This window comes from Bison bison, unplaced genomic scaffold, assembly GCF_000754665.1.
Source record: "Bison bison bison isolate TAMUID 2011002044 unplaced genomic scaffold, Bison_UMD1.0 scf7180017855577, whole genome shotgun sequence".
Taxonomy (NCBI): domain Eukaryota; kingdom Metazoa; phylum Chordata; class Mammalia; order Artiodactyla; family Bovidae; genus Bison; species Bison bison.
The window spans coordinates 30,257-42,490 of record NW_011486150.1 but is presented as its reverse complement, the minus strand read 5'-3'; the positions used below and the strand labels follow the sequence as shown (position 1 = coordinate 42,490).

Below are 12,234 nucleotides of genomic sequence, written 5' to 3'. Positions count from 1 at the left end.
TTTCCACTTTTCTGCCAGAATTCTTAATTTTATTCTGTTTCCTTTCATTAAGTGTAGCCATCGAAGGTCTGGCTGATACCTCCAGTTAGGGGTCCCCTGGGCCCGTTACTTCTCTGGCTTTCAGCAGTTTGATTAGGAAGTGTGTGGGCCTGGTTTTCTTCGAGTTGGTTCTGTTTGGGTTTGCTGGGGTTCTGGGCACCATTCATTCTCATATTTTTCCTGCCCCAGGCTCCCCTCAGTGGGAGCAGTCACGGGGCCTCTGCTTTTCATTCCATCGTCCCTCTGTCTGCAGATGGATTATTTCTGTTGATCTGTCTTCAGGTTCACTGATTGTTTTCTCTGTTTTGTTTGTATTTTTAAAATTTCAGTTAATTTTTAATTTTTTTTATACAATTTTTAAAGGTTACTTCCCATTTATAGTTATTACAAAACACTGCCACCTTCCCAGGGCTGTGCAGGCTGCCCTGGAGCCGCTTTGTTCCCAGTGTTTCTGTTTGTAGCCCCGCTCCCCCGCCTTCATGCTGCCCACCGCCCCTCCGCCCCCGCTGGTAACCACTGGTTTCTTCTCCATATCTGTGCGTTTGCATTTGCTTTGTTCATCTTTTTGAATCTGTCATTGAACTTCCTGTTGATAACTAGATTCTGCAGTTCTGAAGGTTTTTTGTGTTTTTTTTTAAGCTTTTAAAAATTTATTTGTGTATTTATTCATGGCTGTGCTGGGTCTCTTGCTGTGCTCGGGTTTTGTCTCGTTGCGGCAGTGGGGGCTCCTCTTGGTTGCGGGGTGTGGGCTCCGGAGCACGTGGGCTCGTGCGGTTGTGACACACGGGTGTAGCTGCCCCACAGCCTGTGCTGTCTTCCCGGGCCCGGGATCCAGCTCTCGTCCCCTGCATTGGCAGGTGGATTCTTCACCACAGGACCACCAGGGAAATCCTGAAGGTGTTTTTTTTTAATAAGTTTTATTTCTCTGTTAATACCTTCTGTTCTTTCCATCTGTTTCAGGAGGGCTTCATGGAGCCTTGTATAATAGGTGCTGTGAAGTCTCTGCTGACTCTCTCATCTGGGTCGTCTCAGAGTTGGTGTGTGTTGACCGTCTTCCCCCCTGAGAATCGATCACATTTTCCTGTCTGTATATGTTGAGTAAATAATGGATTGGGTCCTGGACATTTTGAACAGCATGAGGCTGTTTTCTGGGTCCCGCTAAAATCCCCTGGAGGATGTTGGTGTATCTGGTGGTTTGTTTAGCAGCCGGGTCGCAGTAAACCGCACTGGGCTCCAGAACAGACGCCTATTTGCCATTTGTAGGCCGTGGGTTCCGAGGTCAGTTCGGTTCTTCGGGTCTGTCCTACTCGCACTTGGCGCAGGAGGGGCTCACCTGTGAACGAGGGTCCCCTTTGAGGCTCCCTCCTGTCCTGGGTTCTGCACTCGTTCTGGCGTCCCCTCGGCCGGCAGGCCAGGGCCCCGCTCCTGAGCTGCCCGCGCCTGCACGTGGGGAGCTGGTTCTGTCCCTGGGCCTTGCCTGGTGGAGTGGGGACGGGCACTGGGAGCGGCCCCACTTTCTTTCTCTTCCAGCTGGCATCTCCAGCGAAGGGTAGGGTGCACAGGGGTCCAGAATGAGCACCTCTGAGTGCTTGTTTCCACGCCCAGCGTGAAGGAGCGAGTGAGCTCTCGAGGGAGACTGTCAGCCACCTGCAGAACCTCTGATGCAGCAGTTCTCGGCGGAACAGACGCTGGTGCTGGCAGGGCCTTCCAGTCTGCTTGGTCTGGGGTGGGCTGGGCAGCACGGTGTGTTTAGGGCTCTCTGTCCTGCCGTGTCATGGAGGCCCGTAGCCTGCGTTTTCCTTCGCCTGGGGGGGGGCGCCTCCTGGGGGCCTCTGCCCCTGCGTGCTCCAGGTCTCCACCATCCTGCCCCAGGCTAGCGAGGAGGCCTCGGTTGGCAGGATGGGGCAGAGCGTGGCACACAGCAACAGGAAGACATTTCCTTGACTGTCTTTTTAGCCTGATTGATATTAAGATTGATAACCAATACTTGTGTGAATTTTGTAGAGCTCCAGCCTCTGCTCTCAGCGCCGTGACTTACTCGCGGGTTGTGATTTAATCCTCACCCGACCGTGGGAGATTGGCCTTCATAGCGTCCGGGATTTGCCCTTGAGGCAAGGCTGACCGGCCGTGAGAGGTGCGCCCGGCCAAGGCCAGGCCGCCATGCTCGGGCCCTGCTCTCGGCCCACACACGGTCCTGCTTGCACGAGGCCTCAAGCTCTGATCTTCTGAGTTGAGCTGTGGCCCCGTGTTAACTACAGGCTTGTCCAAATTCTCTCCTCTGTGGCCTTTCCCGTGGCCGCTCCAGAGTCCTGAGCCTGGATCGCTGTGGTGTGGCAGACCCATGTCTGCCCTGGCTCCCGACACTCCTGGTGAATCAAGGGCAAGGTCTCTGCAGACCTTGCCTTGCAGACAGCCGTCCCCACACCCACGTCCCCAACTCGACATCCTCTGGCTACCATCCCACCAGCAGCTCCGGGAGGCGGGAAGCGACTGTGGGCGGCTGGTGCGGCTGCATTTGGGGGTAACACCCACACGCGGGGGTCTCCTGTCGCTGCAGATGACATCCCCGAGGACCTCAGGGACCCCTTCTACATCGACCAGTACGAGCAGGAGCACATCAAGCCTCCGGTCATCAAGCTCCTGCTGTCCAGCGAGCTGTACTGCCGCGTGTGCAGCCTCATCCTCAAAGGGGACCAGGTGGCCTCCCTGCAGGGACACCAGTCTGTCATCCAGGCCCTGTCCCGGAAAGGGATTTACGTGATGGAGAGTGACGACACCCCTGTGACGGAGCCCGACCTCAGCCACGCGCCCATCAAGATGGTGAGTGGCCTGGGCGGTGGGGGGCAGCTGGGGGGCGGCCGCTGTGTCCCTGCAGCGCAGCAGAGTTGCCCCGAAAGTTTGGGCCTGAGACCGCCTTCTCTCGGTGGGATGTGGCTGGGCTGGAACGGGGTGGGGGCGGCTTCCCCCAGTGTGTCCCCAGGGCAGTGCTGCCCCACCCTGGCTGTGGTAAACCGAGTTGCATTCAGAGGTGGCGACATGGAGTTGTGGAGCCCGCTCTGAGATTGTTTCACGTCTAACTTCTAAGAATTTTCGTGCCAGAATAAACAGACGCGCCTCTCCCCCCGAGTGTCCCCCTCCCCATCCTTCTCCACAGCCGCTCACCAGCCTGGCGTTTCCGGGCCAGGCTGCTCCAGGTCAAAGCCACCTCCTGGTGTCTCCCACGTGGCTTTAGCTTAGCCTGTTCTTGGGTGTTTTGCATCCTCTGGTTTTTGGCCTGGCTGGGTGTGTTTCAGGTTGGGAGGATGTTACGGGTTCCGGGAAGAAAGGGCTTCAAGGTGTGAGTTCAGCATGCAGACCCCGGACTGTCTGGGACCAGTGGTGGTCACGTGGCCTCGGGCCTGTCTCGTGTCTTCTCCCACGGCTGAGCTCTCACGGGGTCCTCGGAGAGGAGGGCGGGGGGCCAAGCTGACCTGACCCCGAGGAGAGCTCCTGTGTGGGTGTAGGGAGGGTCTCCGCCTGACCCTGGGCTGTGGGGCAGGGGAGGGTGACCGACTGCTGCTTCTGCCCACAGAGCGCCCACATGGCGATGGTGGACGCCCTCATGATGGCCTACACCGTGGAGATGATCAGCATTGAGAAGGTGGTGGCCAGCGTCAAGCGTTTCTCCACCTTCAGCGCCTCCAAAGAGCTCCCATATGACCTTGAGGATGCCATGGTCTTCTGGGTCAACAAGGTGAGCACGGGGGCCCTGCCGGAGGTGGGCGAGCGGCCTGAAGCTCCAGGGGTGCCCTGTGGGTGTGGGTCCTTTCTCCCCGAGAGCATCACTTTCCTGTGTGTCCTGCTGAGACGCGACCCAGCCGGAGGCCCAGGAGACTGTTTGCTGTGGTTCAGACGGACCGGCCCCTCCTGCGTGTGCAGACGGAAGGGCGAGGGGCTGCGGAGTGCCGTGTTGTGTTGGTGGTCCCGCTTCGTAAATTCTTGTTGTTTTTGTCTCAGGCACCCAGTGTGCGTTCATGGAGATCTCAGTTTTAGAAGGTGTTTTGATGAAGAGGAAAGCGTATCTTCTTGAATGCTGTTTTCTCCTTTGACATTTAGACGCTCACAGTGTGACCGTCTGTACGATCCATGTGAAGAGTGTTCGTTTTCCGGGGTGTGTGGTGAGGGGATTCCACTGGAGTCTGTGGTTATTAAGCCCCTCCCTGCAGACAGGTACTGCGTGCGGGACACTGCGCTCACAGAGCAGAGGGGCAGAAGCCGGCCCTCGCGGGGTGGTGCTCCGTGCCCGGAGCTTGTGCATTCCTCACTGTACAGCTCGCACACGCGTCCTCTGTCGTGTAGGGCTTTATCCAGGGTCAGCCGAGGAGCAGGGCAGAGCCTGGCGGGGCCTGCGTGTCTCGGGGATGACGTTCTGCCAGGATGTCTGCTGAGACAGTCACCCTGCTCTTGGTTCCCCCTCCTCCGCCCCGTGCAGGGCGGGGCCCCGGGGGCGAGGGATGCCGGTAAGGTCGGGGCTCTCGGGCTCACTGTGGACTTCCGGGCGTGGTCGGGATGTGGCGCCCGGCCAGTGCCTGTGAGATTGTCTCACGGCGGCGGCAGCCTGTCTTATGCACCCTCCAGCTTTGTGGGGGTGCAGGTGGGAAGCGCCCTGCGGGAATCTGGAGGCAAAGCGGGGCCTGGCCGGGTGTAGGACGAGGGGCCCAGCGTCTACGCTCTGCATGTCCGTGGTGGCGTCAGTCTTTCCGTTCAGCCATGAGTGGCTGTGTAGAGATATCTCGCGGTGTTAGTTGGCATTTCCCTAACAACTAAAGGTGTTTTTGTGTATTTTGTTAGGTGTCTGTTCGGATAGTTGGCCCAGGTTTAATGAGGTGGTTTGTCTTAATGAGTTTCGAGAGTATTTTATGTATATAAAGATCTAGAGATCCAGTACTTTCTTCGGTGTATCTTCTTGTGTTTTTATTGTTTCAGCATCAGGATGATGGCCAGTGTCAAAGAAATGAGTTGGGACGTATTCCCTCCTTTATTTTGTGAAACAGTTTTTGTACAATTAGTGTTATTTTGTCCTGAAGTCTTTAATGGATTCTTTGCTGAAGCCATCTGGGCTTGGAGTTTTCTGTGGGAAGATTTTAATTATGAATTTAACTTTTCAGTGTACATGTAAGGTATTTAGGATTTCTGTTTAATTTCATGTCAGTTTTGGCAACTTGTGACTTCCAGGGAATTTGTTAATTTTATTTAAATTTTGACTCTGTCGTCACGTCCCTATTTCCTTGTTGTCCTCTGGTGTATGTGTGGTCTAGTGACGTCCCCTCGTTTCCCGCTCTTAGTAATTTCTGTCCTTTTTTCTTTCCTTTGTTGGTCTAGTTTGTCAACTTTATTAATGTTCTAAAAACCTGCTTTTGGTTTTTATTAATTTCTCCAGTTATTTTCTATGTAACGTCTCTTCTTGCTTTTATTGTTTTTCCATTTATTTTGAGTTTAACTTGCTCTCCTTTCTGGGTAAAGGAGGAGATTAGTTTCCACACCTGTTCACTTTGGTGTGAACGTTTAACGTTAATAGCTGCTCTCTGAGTCGTCCTTCAGCTGCACTGTGCGCATGTGTTACGTGCTGTGGTCTTCCTTCCCCTTAAGATACTTCACTTCACTTGTGGATCCGTTTCATCCGTGGGCTGTCTGGAAGCTTGTGGCTCAGTCCCCGTGTGTGGTGGGGTGGCTCTGGGTACTTGTCGGGGTGTTGGCTTCTCATTCCGGCGTGGTCAGCGCGCGCTCTGTGACTGCCGTCCTTCTGGGCTCACTGAGGCTTGTTCTGGGTCCACGTGTGGTCTTGCCGGTGTCGCCCGTGCGCTCTCCTGTCAGCCCGGCGTGCCGCACGTGTGGGTTCAGGGTGCTGTGGGTGGGGCACATCTCCGGGGGCCTCACGCCCCGTCAGGCAGCTGCCAGAGGGCGCTGGCGTCTCCAGGCCTGACTGCGTCTGCTCTGCCTGCTGGGCGTGTTGTCCTCGCTCTGTGTGTTTTTGCGTGTTGCTACATCGTGTGCTGTTAGGATCGTTCTGTTCTCTTGTGTTCGCAAAGTGTCCCTTTATCACAGGTGGCGGTCCTTGCCTCCAGCCTTCTCACGACCAGCACATCTCTCCCCTTCCTCTTATTATTATTTTAAATTTACTTGTTCTCGGTTGCGCTGAGTCTTCACTGCTGCGCCTGGGCTTCCCTCCTTGAGGCGAGTGGGGCTGCTCTTGTTGGAGACCACAGGCTTTGGGCCCCTGGGCTTCGGTGGTTGCAGCTCGCGGGCCTACTTGCCCCTCGGCACGTGGAACCTTCCCGGACCCAGGGCTGAGCCCGTGTCCTCTACGTTGGCAAGCGGATTCTTCACCACTGGACCTCCAGGGATCCCCGCTCCTGTTATGTTTAATCTCTCCTTGTCTTTCTGTTTAAAGTGGGTTTCTTACAGATCTCTTCTAGGCAATTGGAGTTTTAGATGAACTGCATTTAACCCGATGCTGGAGATGTCTGGGTTTGCATTTCATTTGCTGCAACATGTTGGTTTTATTGATGTACGTGAAGAAAATCTGATTTTCCATGGATGCATAGTTGAAGAGGAGAGAGTGTTTTCACAATCTTTCCAGATGATCATACACATCACTTTTTGATTCTACCCCAAAACCTGACTAGTTTCTCGAAGGTTAACCGAAATGTGGAATTCGAAACCATTACTAATGAACGTTTTTCTTTAAAGTTGAGATATAATTCCCATGCTGTAGAATTCTCCGTTTTAAGGTGCATCTTTCCGTGGGGTTTTAAGGTCCCACCAGGCTGTGCGGCTGCCACCACCGACTCCAGACACTGCGTCACGCCGGTCGTGTCGGCAGTCGTGCCTGCCGCCCCGTCCCCAGCCCCCGCCAGCCCCTCCTCTGCTTGGTGTCTGTGTGGATTTGCCTGTTGCAAACATTTCATTTAAATGAAGCCTACAGCGTGAGGCCCCTCGTGTCTGACTCTCCATTTGCCACGGCGTTTGCACGGCGCACGCTTGCTGTGGCACTTACAGTACCCGCTTCTTTCTGTAGTCGTGTAATGCCGCGCTGTTCAGCCGTCCCAAGTTTTGTTTAGCCATTCTTCAGCCGACGGACATTTGCGTTTTCCACTTTCTGGCTGTTGTAAATTCTGCTGTAAACGTTCTTGTATGAATGTGTGTGTGGCTGTCTTCGTCTTTCTTTGGCTTGTATCTCGGGGTGGAATTGCCGGGTTGCACAGGGCCCTGTGAAGAACTGGCAGGCTGGCCACAGCAGGCGCACCGTTTGCCTTTCCCTGAGCACCTGAGGTTTCTAGCTTCCCATGTTCTTGCTAATACGCACTTCCTGCTTCTTTGTTTCCAGCCGTTCTGGAGGGTGTGAGGTGGTGTCTCACTGTAGTTGAAATTCATTTCTCTGATGAAGGGCGTCCTTATAGCTCAGTTGGTAAAGAATCTGCCTTCAGTGCAGGAGACTCAGGTTCAATCCTGGGTTGGGAAGATCCCTGCAGAAGGGAACGGCTACCCACTCCAGGAGCGACTTTCACTTTCCCTGATGGTGGTGATGGGGACCTCTTTTCATGTGTTTATTGGCCGTTTGTAGGTCTGTTTTGGAGAAACGTCTATACGGATCTTTTACTCATTTTAAAACCTGACTGTCTTGGTATTGTCGCAAGGTTTTTTTTATATAATCTAGGTACTAGCCCAGTGAACCTTGTTTTTTTGAAAACCATTGTGGTAGATGACGTTTGAGAGGTCTTGCTCTTTTCTTTTCTACTTATGTTTAATTGAAAGACAATTGCTTTACACTATGGTTTTGGTCTCTGCCGTGCCATCCGTGTGACTCAGCCACAGCTATACATATGTCTCCTCCCTCCCACCTCCCAGCCCGTCCCATCCCTCTAGGTTGTCTCCAAGCACTGGTTTGAGTTCCCCGAGTAGCCCAGTGAACTTTCTGTACTCTTGTCATATTGGAATCTTTCGTACACTTTTCCTGGCCCCGTTACTGTGGTTTTCTGAGGCTGCAGCTTGTCACTGGGAAAGCTGTTCTCTGACGTGTATGGATCTTCCCAGTGGCGTCACACCTCATGATACAGCATCAGAAACTACATTTGTTAACACTGCATCAATCCAATCAGAAAATCATTTCCATGTTAGGAAGGTAATTTATGGCATAATCAAATTTCCCCAAATTTTTAATTTCCAGTGTTTAATTGTGAAAAACTTTAGACGTGCAGAGGAGTTGCAAGAACTAGAGGATGTCTGTGGCTCCTGTGGCGCCCCCAGATTTCACAGCCACTGTTTTTACGGCACTTCCTTTATCACTTATCCATGTGCATGTACGCTCTGGTTTATTTTAGAATATTTCCATATTTACTTTTATCTTTTTGTTTTAAAATCCATTTTTTCCAGCTGTCCCAGTGGTCCAGTAGTTAAGAATCCGCCTTGTAATGCAGAGGGTGTGGGTTCAGTCCCTAGTTGGGGAACTAAGATCCCACCTGCCGCAGGAGCAGCTAAGCCTGCGAGATGCAACTGCTGAGCCTGTGCACCGTGACTCCGGAAGTCTGTGCGCAGCGCCTCCGGAAGTCCGCATGCCACAACTAGAGAATCTGTGTGCCCTGACGGAAGGCCCCACATGACTCAACTAAGACCCCTGATGCAGGCAAATAAATAAATATTAAAAAAAGGTTTTTTCCCCGTCTTTGATTTGATTTGCATGAGTTCACTTATCTGTGTTCTTTTTTAACGATAAGACACTCAGTTCTGTGGCATTTCATCTGATCGTAGCTTTGACCACATGCCCATTAGCCTTGTTTTTTCCTCCATGGTATTATTTTGTAATTTGCAAGTTTTGATCTTATCTTTGGGTTAATAGTTCCAGAAAAAGGTATTTTTATTTCCGAGCAGTTGTAGTAAGTGCTTCCGGGCGTCTGACGATGGTTGCTGGTGTGACTTTGGTGTCAGGGAGTGTGCGAGCTCCTGTCGGGTGTCTGGGGCGGGTCTCAGCCAGGCCGCGGCATTGGCGGTGTTTGGTGACGTGGTGCTACCCGAGCACCGGGGTGAGGCGATGAGGCGGGGAGCAGCGCACAGGCACCAGGGTTGCCGGGCCTTTCCCCCTCCTCCGTGCCATGGATCACGGGGTCAGAGTCATAGGTCCCGGGGTCTGTGTGTTCCACAGGTGTGTACTGGTCTAGACACTGCCTGCACCTGGGAGTCAGGAGCTCACATGGGCAGGGTGGGGTCTGGGCTGTGAGGGAGGGATGCACACCCAGTGCTGAAAGTCAGCCTCAGTTGCCTCCCTAACGCATTTGATTTCTTCCGCTTTAGGTAAATCTTAAAATGCGAGAGATAACAGAGAAAGAAGTTAAGTTAAAACAGCAGTTATTGGAAAGCCCAGCTCATCAAAAGGTAAAGGGTAAATTTCACTTCTGGGGGACGCTCCGTCGCCGTGGCTCCTGGTCGCAGAGAATCGCGTCCGTGTGGGCTCCCTGCGTGTTCTTCGGTTTCACTTGCCAGGCGGGGAGTGGGTGCCCTGGGGCCCTGCCCTGGCGGCGGGGGCCTGGCAGCACGCTGCCCTTTCTTCCAGGCAGGCGTGGCCTAGTATTGAACTTGAACTTGGGAGGGTCGGGGAGTGGAGGGAGGGCATAAGGGTCACCCGAGGGGAGTCAGCACAGGAGGGGATGTTCCTGGCAGCCAGTGGTCCCCTCGGGGCCCTCGTGGGCCACGTGTCCAGTGTGGGCTTTAGGAGGGCGAAGGTCCCATGTCCAGTGAAACGACACGCTTCCTGTTTCTCCCTTTTTGGGGATGGGGGTGCCGAGTGTGTGTGTGACTGAATCCACGTTCCTCCGCCTGTGCACACCGTGGCGGCCGAGGCTGTGGTCCCAGGGCTGCAGGTCGAGGGAGCCTCCTTTTACTCCATCCTGGGCCCTGGGATGCTGTCCGTGGGTCTCTCACCCCGGCCACGCTGCCGTGAGCCCCCCTCCTCAGATGGGCGCAGACAGCTTGCCGAGGCTCTTTCTGAGCGGGCTTGCACCTGTCCTCTGAGGGCCCAGCCCGCCCGCCTCCAGCTGCCGGCATCGCGGTGGTGCCCATGGGGTCCCTGGGTCCCTGCCAGTGCAGAGCGTCCTGGGCCGCGTGCACTGGGTACGTCTTGCCTCTCGGAGGCGGAGCACCTCCCGTGTGAACGTGGCGTGTTGCGTGTGTCTCGTCCGTCCTCAACGGACCTGCCTGCTGACTCCTCTCCTGCCTTCCTTCCCTCGCCTCCTGAGCAGTCTCCCTCCAAGTGGTACTGGAAGTTAGTGCCCGTAAGTGGACCCCGCGCGCACCCGGCCGCCATCAGACGGCCGTTCGCCGCCATCACTTGCTTCCATTTCAAACCGCTCCCGCCTGTGTCTCTGTCTGAGTGTCCTCCCTGGTGGTTTGTTGCGCTTCCCGCGGGGCAGGGCTGGCCCGCTCTGGGCAGAGTGGACCGTGGTGCGGCCCTCTCAGCTCCAGGGAGGCCTTCTGTAGCTGCCACCGAGAGCGTGGTTTGCCCACTTTCTTAGGTAAACTTAACAGACAGCTTCGTGTTTCTCCTTTGAAGAGGTAGTGTCCTGCTTTATGTGATGAACTTCAGGGTCATTGACAGGATCCATTCCCTTCCTCATAGATTTTAGCAGGAGTGGCCCGTGGCATGCTCTGCCGAGCGGCCCTCAGCTTGCTCTTCCTGGGGGCGAGGTCCACCGGCGAAGGTTCTGGAAATGGACCCAGTTTGTTGCACCGTTTCCCACGACAGATACTTGGCGCTGCAAGTGGTGCCTTAAAATGAAGTTCCGGAGGACGGACCTTTTTGAAGCTCCCTTACTTTTGCCTGTCCCTTTAGTTTAATTGTTTGGATCAAATGGTCCTTAGGATTCGATTATAAAGGAGATATGGTGGATATAAACTGTCAGTGGGATCTGCATGAACAGTGAAAGAGTCCGCTTTGTGGCTGATGGATAATTTCCCTTCTTTGAAATGTAATAATCACAAAGGGGGGAAGGCCTTTTTTTTTTTTGAGTGTTTATATATTTCTTAACTTGTTGAAAAGCAAAGGCCAGAGTCAAACTGTGAAAGCAGGTCCAAGGCGTAGTGAGGACCGTCAGGCATGCAGGTCCCCCGGAAGGAGGGCGTCAGGCGGGACGAGGGCCTCGAGCCTCAGGGTCTCCTTCAGGGTCGTCGGTCCCCTCGGCTGCCTGAGCGCGCAGCCTACTTGTCGGCAGCGGGCTGAGTGTGGGCGGGCCCGGGGCTGGGAGTGGGGCCCCCTCGAGGGGCGGTCGCTGCTCCCGGACCCAGGGGTCAGCGCTTTCCCCAACGCAGACGCACACCATCTGTCCTCAGTGAGAAACCATCCGCTTTCCTGCATGCTGTGCTCTGCCGTGTGCTGTGTGTGTGCGTGTGCGTGTGGAGGCTGGTCGGGCGCATGCCTTGGGCTGCACGCGGGAGCCCCTGGGCCTGGCCCCGGGCGGGAGCCTGCACCAGGCCGAGAAACAAGTTAAAAGTCCCCGTGGAGACTGGTGGGAGTGGTGTGCATTGCACGGGCCCAGGTGGGGCGTATTCCGTGCACACGTCGCTGCAGGAGGCTTTTCCTTGGGTTGATTGACTCTCCCACGCGGCTCCCAGAAACCCGCCGTGAGCAGCACGGGCTTTGTCCCTTGAGCTGGCACTGTGCTCTTCTACCCTGGGGAGAGCGTGGCTGCAGAAATGCCAGGCTTACCGGCAGGACGTGGTCACCCGGCGGGCGGCCTGCGTGTCCACGCTCCGAGTGAGGCCCAGTTACAGGGCGGCACGTGCAGGCGGGGAGGCTCCGCTCTGAGCACTTGTTTCCTGTCGGTAAAGACAGCGGCACAGAAACCTTGGGAAAGCGCTTATGTTCTTATAGCGCTTCACGTGCCGTCAGATTCCCGGCTGCGTGCGCCTGCCCGAGGGGCCGGTGGACGGTCGGTGGCCTTTGCGCTGGTTCGGGAGTTTCCAGGGCTCCTGTGGACGCTGCCTTCTGTTTTTCATGATGCCGAGCTGCTGCTGGCTCTAAGAAGGGCCAGTCATGTGGGTCTTCCTGGCATAGGGCGCTCATGTAACTTGTTTCTCATCCGTGGACCGTGTGCAGCCCCTGGCAACGTAGGCATGTGTCCTGCCTCCTTCCCTGGGGCTGCACACGGTAGATCGGAAGAGCACACG

General features: G+C 55.0%; 1 protein-coding gene across 1 annotated transcript in view; it reads left to right on the top strand.

Annotated features, from left to right (window-relative positions):
* Positions 1-2,414: 2,414 nt before the first annotated feature.
* CAMSAP1 (calmodulin regulated spectrin-associated protein 1) overlaps positions 2,415-12,234 on the top strand; it is a 26,332-nt gene continuing 16,512 nt past the window's right edge. Inside the window, exons 1-7 of the mRNA XM_010858946.1 lie at positions 2,415-2,859; positions 3,611-3,772; positions 9,367-9,447; positions 10,311-10,565; positions 10,688-10,769; positions 11,748-11,821; positions 11,939-11,996. Coding sequence (XP_010857248.1) covers positions 2,800-2,859; positions 3,611-3,772; positions 9,367-9,447; positions 10,311-10,565; positions 10,688-10,769; positions 11,748-11,821; positions 11,939-11,996 — 772 coding nt within the window. The 5' untranslated portion in view covers positions 2,415-2,799. The remainder of the gene's footprint in view (positions 2,860-3,610; positions 3,773-9,366; positions 9,448-10,310; positions 10,566-10,687; positions 10,770-11,747; positions 11,822-11,938; positions 11,997-12,234) is intronic.